Below are 20,000 nucleotides of genomic sequence, written 5' to 3'. Positions count from 1 at the left end.
CAGTTTTTCAGTCAGCATTAGGATTAATAACAAATTATCATTACCATCATCGTCAGAATAAATCAAAATGATCAGGTCTTAGCTTCATGTGTTTCAGAATCAGTGATAATCTCTCTGTTTCACACCTTGGGGATGGGGATAGCAAGGTATGAGGTGATGATAGTGAACGTGGGAACTCTAAAGCAAAGTGATCAGGTAAATATAGACTCTATCATTAAGTGAACACATCAACACATTTTTTTTTCTGTGATGGTTTAGATGTTCCAGTGGTTTGTAGGTAAAGTAACATTCAGCTGCTTGAAAGTAAATGCTATATATTTGCCGCCCTTTGAGAATGCACTCTCAAAACACCAAATAATCTTTGGGGAATAGGTTAGTGACTCATTTACAAGTGTTACTAATGGTTATGGTTCATTACCAGTTTATGGTGCAGCTGGTAACTACCAAAGCCAATAACAGGAAGTGAGGCCCAGAGTAATGTATAGATCCACACCAGAGCCACAGACAGAGAGGCATGCTTTCTCTCAATCCACTGACCTGAGACAAAGGAACAAATACATTTCTAAACATCTAAAAGCTTACTTGATGGCTCCAAAGGACTGGAATGTACTTGCCAGGTTTTATTATATTGATTGTCTATTATGATATAAACTATTATGTTTATTTAATAATTTAATTATTTTTTTTGTTCTATGACGGGATGCTGGAGCCTGGGCAGTGAAAGAACCTTTCATTTCATTAAAGTACTTGAAAATCGTTCTGGACTAAGTTGATCAAGACAGTTTTGTAAAAATTATTTAGTTCACTGAATATAATTACAATGTAGGTTCCACGTAGACATTTTAGTAATCGGTTAGACATACCAATTATCCAGCAAGATTATGTTATAAGGCAATGATAATATTCCTTTGAAATGTGCTCTTATTTGAGACGGTTAAAGGGTAAAATACTTCAGATTATGGGGAAAGTGATTTCCCTCAGTGATAGTGCTAATTATTTGCCCAAAAGAATAACCAAATTCTGTACCTCCATCAATAATGCCTGATGTGGAAATGAATGATTGGGTAGGCCAGTATTTTACCTAACTTGCGAGTCTCAGCAATATATAATAATAAAAAAAAATGCAGTGGATAAAAAGGGAAAATAACAGTATCGAAAGCTACAGATCTTGAAGCAGCAGTCAAGGGAGATAAGGCAGGTAGTGATGAGAGACCCAATGCCAGAAACGAAGCCCTGAAACCCATACCACATACATCCTGTTTCCCCAAAAATCCATGCATGCGACAGACTAAGAGAGACAAATAGGGGGGATAAGGTTTAGAGCAGTAGCAAAATACTGAGCACAGCAAATCCAAAAATATCCAGTAGAACTATACATATTTCATATTCTGAAATTCTGCAGATCTAAGGTTTTTCTGAACCAATTTCTTCTTTTGTATATACAAGTTCAAAAAGCAAAAAGCCAAGCATGATTAGGTATTTTCCCCTGACCAAATTCCTTTTCAATTTTAAATCCTCTCTAAAGTCAAATCCGATCGATAATATACCCTGTGTTTATGTTCTACATTATGTAATATCATTATCAATGGCTTATACTTGGCCTGTCAATCGCAATACTCTGATCTTGACAGACACACACACACACACACACACACACACACACTCCAGAAGATATGGAGGCATAATCAGAAGAGCAACTGATGCTTAACTTGTCATAGACTAATACAGGCATTAAGAGAGCTTGTATAACTATGTACACTGGCATGCCAAGCAATCGTATAAGCCTTAAAACTGCATTTAATTGAAAACAGTAAGAGGTTTGAAATTTTTATAAACATTACCAGCAGACCACCAGGTCTAACAGAGACTTCCCTGGTAACCTACTGGTTGCACTTTATTTTGATAGTCCGCTTTAGACATTCTACCAACTGTAAGTAACTTTGCGACTGCATGTCAACTCTCACTTATGCTGTTATGCAAAGTATGCTGTGTAATTGTGTTTCTGAAGTATATGGTTAAAACTGTGCAAAATAAGGGCATTTTGTGTAGTTTTGCAAAAAAAAAAAATGGAGCAAAATGGTCCGTGTGTAACCAGGTGAAATGTGTTTAAACTTTTGAGAAGTGGGTCTTTGTTTTAACAACTGAATGAATGGTTTGAAAATTGGGTCAGATGAATCAATTATAGTGTTAACAAATGAGAAAAACTGTAGTAGACAGTTATGTTAGTAGAGTAAGTTTATGTACTTGAAAAATTTCTTACAGTTGGTAGAATGTCTTAAATGGAATATCAAAATAAACTATTGCTTCATATTCATATTGCTTCAAACTTTCTCAGCTTATTTTCTCCTTAGTTAAAAAAACATGAACATTCAGGCAAGTGACTGGCCCCTGACTGCCAGTTATTTTTATGAGGTTTGCATTAAGTTGATAAAATAATGAATTGGTGGGTTTTTGTTAAACGGGAGCCAAAATAAATCACAAAAGAACCAACATACTTAAACTACTTCAGTCTGTGTGCATTGAATTTAATACACAAGTTTCACAAGGAGTTGAATTACGGAAATAAATTAACTTTTCCACAACACTAATTTATTGAGATGCACCTGTAGAAGTTTATTAAACATTTTCCCATAGAAAACAATCATTTAACGCATTGTGTTCATGTTCCAGGCTCATTTAAAATTAAATGCATTAAGCAGACGCTTTTAGCCAAAGTGACTTACATTGCATGCAAGCGAACAATTTTCTCCTAAACATAGATTACCTGGGATTCGACCCCCAACCTTGAGCTTGCCATCACAATGCTCTACCACTTGAGCTGCAGCTCCTTAAAAGGTGTGTACTGCATTTGATCTTTTAATATCACCATTTTAAAAAGGCACCTTGTTAATTCAACATTTTAGAATGCCCTGCTGTTTTTAGTGACTGAAACATTGCAGCAGGTGCTTTATAGGGATTGCTATTCTTTTGAGAAGTGATTAAATATTTTTGGATTGAAAAAAAAAAAAAAATGTATGGGATTGTGCTGCGGATCTATAGGCTATAAAGTTTAAGGAAACTAATAAAAAACCACTGGGTTTTCTTTAAGATCATTAAAGCAATAAGCCATGGTTTACAGTGAATTTATAACAGCGAAGGGGCTTGGTTAGATCCCCTTTAGCAGTTATAAGTTCACTGTAAACCACAGCTTCACAGGGCTTATTGTCTTTATAAAACCGTTGCTCTATACACATAAGGAATCACAGAATAAGAGCAGTGTAGTGATACAGTATTCTTCTAAACCATGTAGTCGCTCAAACAGTTGTGGTTCCAACAGTGGTTGCCAAGCAACATTGAAGTAAACAAAGGTGTATGTTTGTCAACCAATCAGAATGAAGGACCGAAACCAGTTTTAGAATCCCAATTTAAGAATATACTCTGACCCAAATAAGTCACTAGACCTAGAGAAGACAAACGCATACTTTCCATTTCTCACAAACAGAGGACTTTATTCGGTCTCAGGTTGTTAGAAGACAAAAGCCTTTGAAGTCAAAATCCATTTTAAACCTCACACAACAGAACAGAGCATTTTCATATAAAAAGAACTTTGGTCTTCAAATCAAGCATGTGGTTTCCTTCCAGGTATGTGGTGCAAAAAAAAAAAATTGTGTAATCAAAACCACAAAAAAGGGGTCACATTTACTCCTTGGAGGCCATGTGTGCCATCAGGTCACATACACGGTTGCTGTAACCAAACTCATTGTCATACCTACGGGAAAGAAGAAAATTAGTCGAATCACAAGCAAAGAGTATCCAAAACCAAACTTTGTGCCCTTCAAGTGAAGTTGGAAATATCGTAGTTTTGCACATTTACAAATGGCAAGCTCCTAAGTCTAGATGACAGTTGTGACACTGGAAAGAGCATGTCAATTAGGGAAGAAAAAAATAAAATAAATAAAAATAAAAGATGTTCCAAAAAAAGCACAGATCTATAAGCTATAGATCAAGCTGGTCATTGCAATAAAAATCAAAGTGGCGGCACTTGTATAAAAAGTAGTCTGCAATGTGATTCAAGACACGAGTGGCGATTTACACATTGCTACTGATGGTCATTATCAGGAAACAAGACCTTGGATTGTTTGATTAAGAGTTCAGGTCACAACATTTCAGAGAGCCGTATAATACAGGCTTACATTCTATACCAGTGGTGGCATCAGTCCTGGAGAGCCGCAGCTCTGCAGAGTTTTACTTCAACCCTAATCAAACACACCTGAACAAGCCATTCGAGGTCTGAAGGGTTATTCGAAAGCTACAGGCAGGTGGGATTTAATTAGGGTTGGAACTCTGAAGCTCTCCAGGACTGACGTTCACCCTGATCTATACAAACAGTAGTGAGTGGAAAGTCTGCAGTGAACTAACAAATCATTTTGCAAACCTTACACATTGATTTTAATTTCAGACGTAGTTACACCGGATTCTGATGTACAATTTTAGGTAGCATCTTACCATGTGACCAGCTTGACAAAGTGATCATTGAGGGCAATGCCAGCACCAGCATCAAAGATGGATGAACGCACATCCCCGTTGAAGTCACTGGATACCACCTGCACAAAGCAGGAAGTTATAAAACAATTTGCTAAAAAACACTGGGTCACAAATGACAACTGGATCTCTCAGAGAGCAGGCTTCAAGTATAACTCATTTGAAGTAATGGTGCTTCATATAACATTATCCAGAGAAACAAATGTTAATGATAAATCCTCTGTTATGTTTGTACTGGCTACTGTATACAGGCCACCAGGGCACCATACAGACTTTATTAAAGAGTTTGGTGATTTTACATCCGAGTTAGTTCTGGCTGCAGATAAAGTTTTAATAGTTGTTGATTTTAATATCCATGTTGATAATGAAAACGATGCATTGGGATCAGCATTTATAGACATTCTGAACTCTATTGGTGTTAGACAACACGTTTCAGGACCTACTCATTGTCGAAATCATACTCTAGATTTAATACGGTCACATGGAATTGATGTTGATGGTGTTGAAATTATTCAGCCAAGTGATGATATCTAAGATCATTATTTAGTTCTGTGCAAACTTCATATAGCCAAAATTGTAAATCCTACTTCTTGTTACAAGTATGGAAGAACCATCACTTCTAACACAAAAGACTGCTTTTTAAGTTATCTTCCTGATGTATCCAAATTCCTTAGCATATCCAAAACCTCAGAACTTGATGTAACAGAAACTATGGACTCTCTCTTTTCTAGCACTTTAAATACAGTTGCTCCTTTACGCTTAAGGAAGGTTAAGGAAAACAGTTTGACACCATGGTATAATGAGCATACTCGCACCCTAAAGAGAGCAGCCCGAAAAATGGAGCGCAGCTGGAGGAAAACAAAACTAGAGGTATTTCGTATTGCTTGGCGGGAAAGTAACATATCCTACAGAAAAGCATTAAAAACTGCTAGATCCGATTACTTTTCTTCTCTTTTAGAAGGAAACAAACATAACCCCAGGTATTTATTCAATACAGTGGCTAAATTAACGAAAAATAAAGCCTCAACAAGTGTTGACATTTCCCAACATCACAGCAGTAATGACTTTATGAACTACTTTACTTCTAAAATTGATACTATTAGAGATAAAACCATTCAGCTGTCAGATACAGTATCATATCGCACAGTGCACTATAGACCCCCTGAGGAACAGTTCCACTCATTCTCTACTATAGGAGAGGAAGAATTGTATAAACTTGTTAAATCATCTAAACCAACAACATGTATGTTAGACCCTATACCATCTAAGCTCCTAATAGAGGTGCTTCCAGAAGTCATAGATCCTCTTCTGACTATTATTAATTCCTCATTGTCATTAGGATATGTCCCCAAAACCTTCAAATTGGCTGTTATTAAGCCTCTCATCAAAAAACCACAGCTTGACCCCAAAGAACTAGTTAATTATAGACCAATCTCGAATCTCCCTTTTCTGTCCAAGATACTAGAAAAGGTGGTATCCTCACAATTATATTCCTTCTTAGAGAAAAAAAAGTTTATATGAGGATTTCCAGTCAGGATTTAGACCGTATCATAGTACGGAGACTGCACTCCTTAGAGTTACAAATGATCTGCTCTTATCTGATCGTGGGTGTATCTCTCTATTAGTTTTATTGGATCTTAGTGCTGCGTTTGACAATTGACCACAAAATTCTTTTGCATAGACTTGAACACTTTGTTGGCATCAGTGGAAGTGCATTAGCATGGTTTAAATCGTACTTATGACCGCCATCAGTTCGTAGCAGTGAATGAAGATGTATCCTATCGATCACAAGTGCAGTATGGAGTACCTCAAGGCTCAGTACTAGGGCCGCTACTCTTCACGCTCTATATGTTACCCTTGGGAGATATCATCAGGAAACATGGTGTTAGCTTTCACTGTTATGCTGATGATACTCAACTCTATATTTCTTCGCAGCCAGATGAAACACACCAATTTGAAAAACTAATGGATTGCTTAGTCGATATAAAAAAACTGGATGACAAGTAATTTCTTACTGCTAAATTCTGGAAAAACAGAGGTGTTAATTATAGGACCTAAAAACTCTGCTTGTAATAACCTAGAACACTGTCTAAGACTTGATGGTTGCTCTGTCAATTCTTCGTCATCAGTTAGGAACCTAGGTGTGCTATTTGATCGCAATCTTTCCTTAGAAAGCCACGTTTCTAGCATTTGTAAAACTGCATTTTTCCATCTCAAAAATATATCTAAATTACGGCCTATGCTCTCAATGTCAAATGCAGAAATGTTAATCCATGCTTTTATGACCTCAAGGTTAGATTATTGTAATGCTTTATTGGGTGGTTGTTCTGCACGCTTAGTAAACAAACTACAGCTAGTCCAAAATGCAGCAGCAAGAGTTCTTACTAGAACCAGGAAGTATGACCATATTAGCCCGGTCCTGTCAACACTGCACTGGCTCCCTATCAAGCATCTTATAGATTTTAAAATATTGCTTATTACCTATAAAGCCCTGAATGGTTTAGCACCTCAGTATTTGAATGAGCTCCTTTTACATTATAATCCTCTACGTCCGCTACGTTCTCAAAACTCAGGCAATTTGATAATACCTAGAATATCAAAATCAACTGCAGGCGGCAGATCCTTTTCCTATTTGGCGCCTAAACTCTGGAATAACCTACCTAACATTGTTCGGGAGGCAGACACACCCTTGCAGTTTAAATCTAGATTAAAGACCCATCTCTTTAACCTGGCATACACATAACATACTAATATGAAGTGACATTCATTCAGCCAAGTATGGTGACCCATACTCAGAATTTGTGCTCTGTATTTAACCCATCCGAAATGCACACACACAGAGCAGTGAACACACACACACACTGTGAGCACACACCCGGAGCAGTGGGCAGCCATTTATGCTGCGGCGCCCGGGGAGCAGTTGGGGGTTCGATGCCTTGCTCAAGGGCACCTAAGTCGTGGTATTGAAGGTGGAGGGAGAACTGTACATGCACTCCCCCCACCCACAATTCCTGCCGGCCCGGGACTCGAACTCACAACCTTTCGATTGGGAGTCCGACTCTCTAACCATTAGGCCACGACTTCCCCTTAATATGCTTTTATTATCCAAATCCGTTAAAGGATTTTTAGGCTGCATTAATTAGGTAAACCGGAAACACTTCCCATAACACCCTATGTACTTGCTACATCATTAGAAGAATGGCATCTACGCTAATATTTGTCTGTTTCTCTTTTGTTCCGAGGTCACCGTGGCCACCAGATCCAGTCTGTGTCCAGATCAGAGGGTCACTGCAGTCACCCGGATCCAGTATGTATCCAGACCAGATGCTGGATCAGCACCTAGAAAGGACCTCTACATCACTGAAAGACAGCGGAGACCAGGACAACTAGAGCCCCAGATACAGATCCCCTGTAAAGACCTTGTCTCAAAGGAGCACCAGGACAAGACCACAGGAAACAGAGGATTCTTCTGCACAATCTGACTTTGCTGCAGCCTGGAATTGAACTACTGGTTTCGTCTGGTCAGAGGAGAACTGGCCCCCCAACTGAGCCTGGTTTCTCCCAAGGTTTTTTTCTCCATTCTGTCACCTATGGAGTTTCGGTTCCTTGCCGCTGTCGCCTCTGGCTTGCTTAGTTGGGGACACTTCATCTACAGCGATATCGTTGACTTGTTTGCAAATAAATGCACAGACACCATTTAATTAAACCGATGACATAACTGAATTCAATAATGAACTGCCTTTAACTATCATTTTTTCATTATTGACACGGTTTTCCTAATGAATGTTGTTCAGTTGCTTTGACGCAATGTATTTTGTTTAAAGCGCTTTATAAATAAAGGTGACTTTGACAACTGGATGTGCCTACCTGGTCCTCTGTATATCCCAGAATGCCTTTCATTGGTCCATCAGCTGCAGCCTTGACCACTTTCTTGATTGCATCATAACTGGCCTACAGTTAGCACAACAGGGACATGAAAAGCCAACAGTTGAGTCACTTATATGGTGTTGCACCCAGAGGTAGATACAGTTAAATCAATCCTGCTATAAAAAAAATGTTCTTTCGACTGAAGCCACTTTATGCAGGCCTGAAAATAAACTCACAGGCTTCTCAAGACGGACTGTTAGATCCACCACAGACACATTGGGTGTGGGGACACGGAAGGCCATACCAGTAAGCTTGCTGAAACGAGAAGCAAAAAGCATCCGAGTACGTTTAGATAGCAGGAAGGGGAAGCAAAAGTAAAACAAATACTCAAGTTCCCCAAGCAGAACATTCCACTTTTGAGTAAATCTCACCATGGATCCTGAAAACACTTTAGGCTGCAGTTCAGTCAACTCTGACCTTTAAAACTACATGCTGACCACTTTCATGGAAGTCGACTTTAAAACCAACTCAACAAATGTGCTCTTTTAAACAGCTCAAAGTGCGTTACAGACCCATTGAGCTCAGGAATGACTTTGCCCACAGCCTTGGCAGCCCCGGTGGAGGCTGGGATGATGTTCTGACTGGCACCGCGGCCATCCCTCCACATTTTCCCAGAGGGTCCATCCACGGTCTTCTGTGTGGCTGTGATGGCGTGAACAGTGCTCTGAAAGTGGGAAAGAGGGAGACCATTAACATTCGGAGAACAATTATACAACCAAAGCTTTACGTGCTCCATTTGTGTCAACTGATAAAAATAAATTCAATAAAAACCAAGTGTAGATCTTGAGAAGGAGAAGTGGAACAGAATAAACTGACACGTTAGGTTTCAATCACATGGGGTCAAAAGGCTCTTTGGCAAGATAGGAAAGGCAGTTTAATCTTACCATAAGACCTTCAACAATGACAAAGTTATCATTGATGACCTTGGCCAAAGGAGCCAAGCAATTGGTGGTGCAGGAGGCATTGCTGGTAAACAGACAGGAGGAATCAGGTCACAAAAAGGGAAACATTAACGAAATGCTCAGACTTTATTCAGAAGTAACCAATGTCAGGGTTTAACATGCTCGAGCTCAACTTTGCTGTAGTACACCCCCTACAGGATAATATTCATAATTGCATATCTGTGCAGCATAACCATACAAGAAAAAAAAAATATATATATATATATTATATATATATATATATATAAAAAACACACACATACATCCCTGTTTAATAAGCAAAAAAAAAAACACACCCTAGAGCAATGAAATCAGAGAAAATGGCTAAGTCAAAAAAAAAAAAATAATAATAATAATAATAATTTTTACATACAAATGTATATCCTTACCTGACAACTTTAAGGGACTTATCGTACTTCTCATGGTTGACACCCATGACAAACATAGGGGCATCTGCACTGGGTGCAGAGATGATGACTCTCTTAGCACCACCCTTAAGGTGAGCCTAGTAGGAGAGAAAGATAAGGTTCAAACATGGGAAATACAGTCGTGTTTATGTCTGAGGTAATGACTGACTACGTACAGAAGCCTTCTCAATGGTGGTGAAGACACCAGTAGACTCCACAACATAATCAGCACCTGCATCACCCCATTTAATGTTGGCAGGATCCCTCCTGTGTGGATACAGATGGGGAGATCAGAGCACATCATGTGTAGCACTGAACAGTGTTTGTAGGGACAGCACTCACTCGCTGAAGACAGTGATAGCGTGACCATCGATGACCAACTTCCCGCCTTCAGCCTTAACCTCCCCTTTGTACTTTCCATGGGTGGAGTCATACTTGAACATGTAAACCTGTGAACAGACAACAGGAAATCAGATTAAGAAAAACAAAACCTAAACTATCGGAGTTGCATAAGTTCAGGAAATTGAGCACTCCATCACTCAGAAACTAAAATTAGGAACTTGCCATGTAATTGAGGTCAATGAAAGGGTCATTGATGGCCACAATCTCTACTTTCTTGGACTGGAAAGCAGCACGGGTCACCAGACGCCCAATGCGGCCAAATCTGTTTATAAATAAATACAAATAAAATAACTCAAATATTATGCAGCACAATGGTTCAGCAGATTTCTGAAGGATCATGTGACATTGAAGGACTGGAGTAAATTCATTTTAAAACTTAATGCCGTTTTGGTGGGCACAAATCATTAACATCCCAAACTTCCAAAAGTTAGTGTATTTATATTACAGTATAAAGGAGCCTAGTGCTTTTAATAATAATAAAATTAACATTTCCAGTCCACCAGATGGCGCACAAGCCCCATTTCTGAATAAGCACAAAGCCTTTGTGTCCACAGGGGCCTTGTGATTGGGCCTACTTGTGACCTACCAGTCAAAAGATAACCAGTGAGCAACTTTACGTCTTACCAGATACAGAAATGTCATTTAGAACCTTTGAACCTTTCAATATTTGCTAGCGATAAAATCCCTGCAGAACGGTTCAGCACAGTTCAGTTCTGTGATTCTACCCAAGCATTAGAGACAGTTTGCCAGAGCTTCATCAGGTCTGACCTCTGCCATCCAGACTGTGATAAAGAATTTCTGTAGTCCTCTAGCTGTCATTGTGAGCTATTTTAGTGCCTATAACACCAGCACTGCTCACAAGACATAAGAGACAGGATTGACTCCATGAAGTCCTCCCCCCTTTCGGCTTCCTATTAAATCAACAGGACAAAGGAAACTGGGATCACAGTACATACTGCTTTGCACTGATAAGGTAAAGGTACAAGAATTTCAAAACATTTGCATGACGTCCGTCAAGATTGAGAAACAGGTCAAAAGGTAGAAAGTCCTTTAGGTATAATGCTTCTGGTAAAAGGGGGTCGACTTTGACGAGTGGAGTTACCTTTTAATTCTTCGATACTAATAATTTAACTTCATAATTACTACCATGTTTGCAATACGGTTGAAAATGTACTGAAAAATACTTAAACACTTTAGCTATTAAAATGTAGATGCATTTAAAGTTTTAAGTGTACAGTGAGTACATAAAGTTGCCTTTTTCGTCACAGGTTAATTTTCTGCAAGAAAAATTTTGAAAATGAAAATGTGAAACCTTTAACAGCTCATCCATGACGTAGCCCAGAGCCGGTGTTCTGTCAATTTGTCCTACATGTCAGATTTCAAAATGGACAAAATGGCCTGCCCCCCCCCCCCCCAAGAGTACATGAAATGACAGCTTTTTTTGTGTGCGATGTCAATGGAGAATGGTCATTTTTATATTATATATCATTTTTTGAAAGGATTACAGCCACTTTCTATAGAAATCATTGTTTATTTAACAACCTCTCTTTTTGGGAGTACTTTAATTGAAAGGTCTATAAAATTGAATGGGGAGGGGTGGCTTTGCTGACTAGTTAGCGTCGCCTAGCTAGGGTTTCTTATCGTTTACAGAGGTTTAATCAAACATTTGATTTCCTGAAACAACCTTGACATCTTAATATAGGCTATTAGCCTACAATATTTTACTTTAATAGTTTTTGACTTAAGTTTGTCAGTAAACAACTTTCCTGAGTGTAATTTAACTTCCATTAATTTTTTTTTTTATACAAATGCGTTTTTCATAAACTTGGTACTGATAACGTTTACCTCAGCGTACACTTGGGATCTTTGCTCTATTCCAATATTTTGCCTCCATTAGCTAGTTATAGATAGTGGTTTTAGATGGGTTTAATTTGTTAAAATAACATTGTGTAAAAGCATAGTTTTCGTTTTTCTTTATATACTTTTCAGTACACCACATTAAGTATGCCACTTAGTACTGCAACACTTTGAATGATAAATGCAAATTACCACTGGACCAGACCACTGTTGTGGGTTTACTAGACGGTTACAATAAACCATAAAAGGGTAAAAACATGCCATGATGACAATGGTACGATGTAAGCGACGGTTACAACAGATTGATAATGGGGGGGGGGGGGGTTGTTACATTTAGAGTGGGAGAATGATCAAGCATTGACAATAGCCGTATTGGTCTACGTGCACATGCTGGAATGTTGTAGGCTTATGTGCCCTGTACATGTCGCAAACGGATCACATTTCCAGTTGCCTAAGTCTATAAGCTTTGGAAAGTTCACAGCTGGTGCCGAGGATCTCCCATTGCAAGAGACCGACCCGACAGTGAAAGACCTCAACTGATTGTTGGGTACGGCATTGTGACCTCTGTATAAAATTGGCATTAATGTCAGACTCCAAGCAAAAAAAAAAAAAAAAAAAACCCCACACACCACAACAAAAATAAAAAGACATTTCAGAAGCACACTGCATTGGATAAGGTGTACTGAAATAACATTTCTTAAGTCATAAAAAGGTCAGATATCTAGATAGCCATTTTAAACAGTTTGATCATATTCTACGGTTACTATTAAGCATAAAATCATCATGCAACATTGACAGGAACACAGAAAAAAAAATTTCAATAACCGCATTTCAAAATGGTTACTTTTTTGTAAAATAACATTTTATAAACAATTTTATATTAATGCTTAGAGTAAAACATTGCAACATTTTAATAGAGCAATATTTTATTGCAACATTTTATGGTCACTTTCACAAGCAACTGCATTTATATTGTATACTTGAGTTCTCGGTTATCCCACCAGTCACTATTGTGACCATCAACAGGTTTACTGATTCTAGGACCACACTCAACAAAACCAAATAGGCGAATAATAATACTAGACACCCTAAAGATGTGTACCAAAGAAATCTGTGTCATTTCTGTAAAGACACTTTACTATCCTTTAGTTTTGAAGCTTTGATGGGTCATCTTCTCAAGGTGCAAACCGGAAATAAACTGCTCTGGTCATGTGACAATTTGCACTAATCATGTGAAACTGAACAATTAATTGAGACCCTTTATTGTTCCATATTTGCATGAAGTGCACGAAAACATCAGTCAGTAAGGTTTTTAGAGCTTTATATATATAAAAAATAAAATTTGGGTCCGTCACGATGACGTCACAGTGCATATACGGCGCTGGCACAAACCTGCCTAATAAGTAGACATTTTTTTATTATTAATTCTTTCAATTAGCATATTTAGATTCTTAAACCATAAAATTAACTAAAAATAGACTAGTTTTTATTAAAGGTTTGCTTACAATAAAGGGTTGGTTTTTCGATATTAACTTTGTCGCATTCGAGCCTATTTGTGAATGCTGCTTACCCATTGATACCAACTTTAACCATGATGCTTGATTTGGTCTTGTCCTCTGGGAAAAGAAGAAAAAAACCTTCAATTAGTATTTAACTATTGTGTCAGTCCTTATCGGATCGAAGCACAAAATTAAAGTTGTGATCGTGCAAGGCTGTTATCTAGAGACTCAAGAGTGACTGTAGTTTAATATCGAGTCTCTTTAAACGTAACTTTATAGGATTATAACGCCTTATGATGAAGCACTTCCCTTTCATAGTCGTAAAACTTCTTGTAAAGTCGTGATTGACCTGAACATACGACTTCCATGCAGTACTGACACAATTATCTCTCCAACACTTTACATTTGCCATGCATATGTAGTTAAAGACTTAATTTATAATTTCAATAAGGGCCATTTATAAGTAAATTATAAACTATGACTAGAAAAAAACTCACTACAGGATAGATTTATAAATAGTAATTTACCGTTTGTGAGAAGCCTATGTCCGTCCTTGGTGTGAGTGGGCTGATAACGAGCACGAGGTTAATTTATATCTGGTGCTGCGGCTTTGGCCACGCCCCCTGAACTTTAGGCTATAATTACCACGCCCCTTTAGAATGTCAAGGTCATATTGGGGAAAAGTTCGATGAAACAGTTGCATCACTTAAATAATAACAAATGAAACCAAGCTAAAATAAACTTTTTGCATGTTACATTAAACATATTATAAAGTTTTCTATTGTTCCTTTTGGAAAGAGGCAGTGTATACAATCAAACTCAATTTTTTTAATTAAATGGTCAGGCATTTGTTCTGTAAGCTCTTTAGTAATAATTAATTAATTTCAATAGGCTTTTAAAATACATCTGTTGGCATGGACGAAATATTTCATATACAGTACACATTGTTAATGATATTGGTGCAAGCACAAAGTCTGCAGGTTCAGTCCTAAATAATGGAAACCATACAGTCAGAGACTTACTGTGCTCACACATTTTGCAGGTGTACTTGCTCTGCAAAAAATAAAAATAAAAGACATTTGAAAATTTTATTTGAACATATCTGTCCACTCTGACCTTCTAACAGTAACTGGCCCAGACCGAGAGCGAGATGAAGCAGGGGATCAAATCCCCCTCATCGTGAGTGTATGACATTTACAGGAAAGACCATGACCCTTCCCTTTCACCCTGCCATTCCTGTATCCCAGAATCCCTCACATTGTTAAGAAATTTGATGTCTTTGTACATGTATAATGTCTGACCATTGCAAACGTATTTGCATGTGCATCTGTATGCAAATCGATTCATGATGAACCATTGTGAAAAATGGATGAAGAAAAAATGAAAATTCTGTTATCATTTTCTCACCCTCATGCTGTTCCAATCCTGTATGACTGACTTTCTTCTGCTTAACACAAAGATATTTAGAAGAATGAGGGCAAAATAAAATAAAAAATAAAAAAAATCAGTTTTTGGCCCTAATTGACTTGATAGTTACCCATACTTTGGAAGTCGGAGGGGGCCATAAATTCTTCAAAATATCTTATTTTATGTTTAACAGAAGAAAGAAACAACCTGAAGGTGAGTAAATGATGACAGAATGTTTATTTTTGGGTGAACCATGCCTTTAAAACAAGCACAATCAGGGTAGATGAATTGCTTTTTTCCCAAATTACTGTAAGTACATTAAGTGCATTTGATTAATCACATTAACACCCTTATTAAAAGTGGTAACTGTAAAGTATATACGTCCATGTGCATGTAATATGAACTATTAAATTATTCTTCTCATTAAAACAGGCTGAAAGCGCTCAGCAACTGCACCTCAGAATAGTGTGTGTATATCCCTGCTATCTGCTCCCAAGCCAGCAGAGAGAATGTGCTGGACTGTTACCAGGTCAGGCTAAAAATACACAAACACTCAAAGGCTGACCCTGCACCCTTTCCACTGCAGCTATCTTGTGCTCCTGTGGAGTGACCTGCACTATCAACTTCACCCTGTTATGAATCACATGATTCAGACAGAATCAGATAAGCTGAATGTAACCCTGATGGACACAAACAGCACGTCTGTCATGTCACGTTGCCAGGTCCACCCCAGATAGCTCAGATTCTTCAGCTGGAATATTTGCAGACCAGTTTTTGATTTGTTAATCTCTGCCAAGTCAAGTCAAGTCAACTTTATTTATATAGTGCTTTTAACAATACAGATGGTATCAAAACAACTTTACAGTATTAGATAGGAAACTAGTGTGTCAATAATGCAAATGACAATAGTAAACACTAAATTTTCAGTTAAAGGCAGATCATCATTGAAATCAGTGATGTCATCATCCAGCTCAGTTCAGTTTAAATAGTATCTGTGCAATCAAGTTGACGATATCGCTGGATATTAAGTGTCCCCAACTAAGCAAGCCAGAGGTGACAGCGGCAAGGAACCAAAACTCCATCAGTGACAGAATGGAGAAAAAACCTTGGGAGAAACCAATGCTCAGTCGGGGGCCTCTGACCAGACGAAACCAGCAGTTTAATTCCAGGCTACAGCAAAGTCAGATACGTACTGGATCCGGGTGACTGCAGTGACCCTCTGATCTGGATACAGACTGGATCTGGTGGCTATGGTGACCTCGGAATAAGAGAGAAACAGACTAATATTAGCGTAGATGCCATTCTTCTTATGATGTAACAAGTACATCGAGTGTTATGGGAAGTGTTCCCGGTTCCGGTTTACCTAATTAATGCAGCCTAAAAATCCTTTTATCGGATTTGGATATTAGAAGCACATTAGTGTGTTATATGTAAGCCAGTTTAAAGAGATGGGTCTTTAATCTAGATTTAAACTGCAAGAGTGTGTCTGCTTCCAGAACAATGTTAGGTAGATAATTCCATAGTTTGGGCGCTAAATAGGAAAAGTATCTGCCGTCTGCAGTTGTTTTTGATATTCTAGGTATTATCAAATTCCCAGAGTTTTGAGATCGCAGCCGACGTGGAGGATTCTTATATAATAAGAGCTTGTTCAAACACTGAGGTGCTAAACCACTCAGGTCTTTATAAGTAATAAGAAAGATTTTAAAATCTATATAATGTTGACAGAACCGGACTAATATGGTCTTATTTCCTGGTTCTAGTAAGAACTCTAGCTGCTGCATTTTGGACTAGCTGTATATGTTTATTAAGCATGCAGAACAACCACCAATAAAGCATTACAATAATCTAACCTTGAGGTCATGAACACATGAATTTACATTTCTGCATTTGACATTGAGAGCATAGGTCATAATTTAGATACATTTCTGAGATAGAAAAATGCAGTTTTACTAATTCTAGAGATGTGGCTTTCAGAGGAAAGATCGCTATCAAATAGCACACCTAGGTTCCTAACTGATGACGAAGAATTGACAGAGCAACCATCAAGTCTTAGACAGTGTTCTAGGTTATTACATGCAGAGTTTTTAGGTCCTATAATTAACACCTCTGTTTTTTCAGAATTTAGCAGTAAGAAATTACTCGTCATCCAGTTATTTAAATCAACTATGCATTCCATTTCATAAATTTGTACGTTTTGTCAGGCCACAAAGAAATATAGTGTTGAGTATCATCAGCATAACAGTGAAAGCTAACTCCATGTTTCCTGATGATATCTCCCAAGGGTAACATATAAAGCGTGAAGAGTAGCGGCCCTAGTACTGAGCCCTGAGGTACTCCATATTGCACTTTTGATTGATATGATACCTCTTCATTCACTGCTACAAACTGATGGCGGTCATGTAAGTACGATTTAAACCATGCTAATGAACTTCTATTAATGCCAACAAAGTGTTCTAGTCTATTCAAAATAATGTTGTGGTCAATTGTGTCAAACGCAGCACTAAGATCCAATAGAACTAATATAGAGATACAACCACGATCAGATGATAAGAGCAGGTCATTTGTAACTCTAAGGAGAGCAATCTCAGTACTATGATACGGTCTAAATCCTGACTGGAAATTCTCGCAGATACCATTTTTCTCTAAGAGGGATTATATTTGTGAGGATACTACCTTTTCTAGTATCTTGGACAGAAAAAGGAGATTCAATATCAGTCTGTAATTTACTAGTTCTCTGGGATGAGAGGCTTAATAACAGCCAGTTTGAAGGTTTTGGTGACATATCCTTAACACAATGATGAATTAATAATAGTCAGAAGAGGATCTATGACTTCTGAAAGCACCTCTTTTGCTGACAAGTAATTGTTTGTTTAAACTCTGTTCTCCTGTGTTGATCATTCTTTACTAGCTCTGTTAGTTGGTATGTGAGGTTGTTATATATTAACTATTAACCATAAAGTGGCATAACTGTAGAGCTCAGAGTCCAGGATCATATGTTGTCTACACACTGCCCAGAGGAGTCTAGTGTCTTGAATCTCAGGATATAGTGCTATCTTGTGGTCAAAATGAAAAATGCATTTGAGCTTTGCTTATATAAATGGGTGGTGACTCCAAGATTTGTTGAAGTTGTTGTTGTGGGGGGGGGGGGGGGGGGGAGTCGCAGAATGACTTGAAGTGACTAAGATTAATGTATTTTAAAATAATACAAGGCCTTCAGGTAAAAAAGGTTTAGAACCCCTGTTTTAAAAGTGAAAGCCGCCCAAAATTAGTGGAGAAAATTTCATTTATTCAACACCATGCCATGCCAAAACGATATGACTGTCTTTCTTCTCTTAAAACAAGTTGACAGTCGTGACAGATGTGCCCCAAAATTAAAAAATGTGAACATAAGCAGCAAGGTATTATTAAGTTTTACAAGTAAAAGAACACCTACAACAACACCCTTAACAACCTCAATAAGGATTCTTAGCATTTTTATTTAACATTTCAATTTCTGAATGAATTATTGTTTTTATTATTCACTTTTATATTAAATCATACTGTAAAAATAAAAGAGAATATGACATACATCATCATAATGGGCTAATTTACCAAATTAAGATAAAACATTTATCAGTTCTTAGAGAGATTATATATAAAATATGTAGTTCAAGTTAAGATTTTGTGCCTAAACATAGTATGGATTTTTGTCATACAAGCTATAATCCTAACGCCTACATAAACATTTCACAGGCTGATTGTGTGTTAAGAAATAAATTGATTTTTCATGCAGTTGCAGTTCCCAAACTGAATCAGTGGTTGTGGATGTATGTAAGACTATCAGTTCCTTTCTTAGCTTTAGAAGAGCAAAAGTTTCTGCAGAGTGGTTTTGTTTCAATTCACTTACAATAACTGTTAACAGTCCATCATATGTTTTTCAATAAATTCGTTACAATACTGAATATCTTGCACGTACACCTCATTTATCCACCACTAAACCCTTCCCACTCCTCATCACAGAAAGATGTGGATATGTGTCAGCCTCTGTGTCCTTGTTCAATAGAAGCTGATTAAGACTAAAATCCTGTCACATTCTTCCATTTGCATATTTGCAGCCCATGAACTCGTTGATTTGCAGTGTGTGGGAGAACACATGGAGGATAACATGGGTTTAGAAAAATGCAATAATAACACTTAATGGTGTCGGATCAGGAAACGCAATTAAGAGACATGCCGGAAGCAAAAAGAAACTTGATGTGGCAGAAATTTTATTCATGCAAAAAGCACAGAAGGGGAGCAGTATATGTTTATGTTCTGTAAATCATGCATTAGGCTATCTGAGACATTACTTTAAGATCTTTACTTATTAGTAAATTACTATCAGATTATCAAAATGACTGTATCTCATCTACATCTCAAGGAAAAAAGTAAACACTTAATTCTTGCTACCTTCATTAAGAAATAAATTAAATATACAAGCAACAACTCACTTCAAATCCAATGTAAAAATAAGTATATTGAAATGCACAATATAATGAATTTGTCCACCTAACTTTTGTAGAACTCTTTTCACAGGATCCAAACCTGACTAGAATTCGGTAATGACCTCTATCTAAAGCTAAGAGGGACAACAGTCATCTCATCATCTCGGTCTGTCTCTCAGTTCATTATTAGCAGCCAAGGCCACTAATAGAGCCGATCCGATCCAGTTTCAGGCCAAAACAGCCTCGGTTCCAACCCCTCCGTAACCGGTCTGGTGGAGCTCGCTTCTGATTGGCCAAAGCCCCCTTCAAGAGGCGGAGCCAGGCATTCTCACTCTGCACAGGTATGTCAATCCACTTGGGGTATTCTGCTCCCTTTAGCCCAGAGCTGAAGGTCTGCATGGGCTCTTCTGACTGGTCACTCGTGAGGTTCTCAAGATCATCAAGGGTCAAAAGGTCATTGTAGCGCTCAAGGAACTGCTCGATGACCTGCATAGTGGGGACAGGAAACCTTTTTTTAATGACAGCCTACATTCTATTTACTACTTAAAACCATATGTGTTTAGTCCTGTGAGGAAG

General features: G+C 37.9%; 2 protein-coding genes and 1 long non-coding RNA gene across 3 annotated transcripts in view; all 3 read right to left on the bottom strand.

The window, feature by feature from the left end:
• Nucleotides 1-214: 214 nt before the first annotated feature.
• Nucleotides 215-1,446, bottom strand: LOC132103583 (uncharacterized). Its single transcript, XR_009423409.1, has 2 exons — nt 1,149-1,446; nt 215-537 (listed from the first exon to the last, which is right to left on the bottom strand). It is a non-coding gene; the product is annotated as an uncharacterized LOC132103583 (long non-coding RNA).
• A 2,015-nt stretch (nt 1,447-3,461) lies between these two features.
• On the bottom strand, nt 3,462-14,177 carry LOC132102812 (glyceraldehyde-3-phosphate dehydrogenase-like). Its single transcript, XM_059507471.1, has 12 exons — nt 14,082-14,177; nt 13,626-13,671; nt 10,361-10,460; nt 10,139-10,245; nt 9,973-10,063; nt 9,779-9,894; nt 9,333-9,414; nt 8,961-9,112; nt 8,625-8,703; nt 8,389-8,472; nt 4,486-4,583; nt 3,462-3,748 (listed from the first exon to the last, which is right to left on the bottom strand). The coding sequence occupies exons 2-12, from the start codon at nt 13,646-13,648 to the stop codon at nt 3,679-3,681; spliced, it is 1,002 nt and encodes a 333-aa protein (XP_059363454.1). The 5' UTR covers nt 13,649-13,671; nt 14,082-14,177; the 3' UTR covers nt 3,462-3,678.
• Nucleotides 14,178-19,191: 5,014 nt separating this feature from the next.
• The window catches only part of LOC132102810 (C-type natriuretic peptide-like), a 2,077-nt gene continuing 1,268 nt past the window's right edge, over nt 19,192-20,000 (bottom strand). The window contains exon 3 of the mRNA XM_059507469.1: nt 19,192-19,910. Within this exon, the coding sequence (XP_059363452.1) occupies nt 19,611-19,910 (300 nt within the window). The 3' untranslated portion in view covers nt 19,192-19,610. The remainder of the gene's footprint in view (nt 19,911-20,000) is intronic.

Source organism: Carassius carassius, chromosome 24 (genome assembly GCF_963082965.1).
Source record: "Carassius carassius chromosome 24, fCarCar2.1, whole genome shotgun sequence".
Taxonomy (NCBI): domain Eukaryota; kingdom Metazoa; phylum Chordata; class Actinopteri; order Cypriniformes; family Cyprinidae; genus Carassius; species Carassius carassius.
Note: the sequence above shows the minus strand (reverse complement) of the source record. Positions and strands in the feature narration are given on the sequence as shown.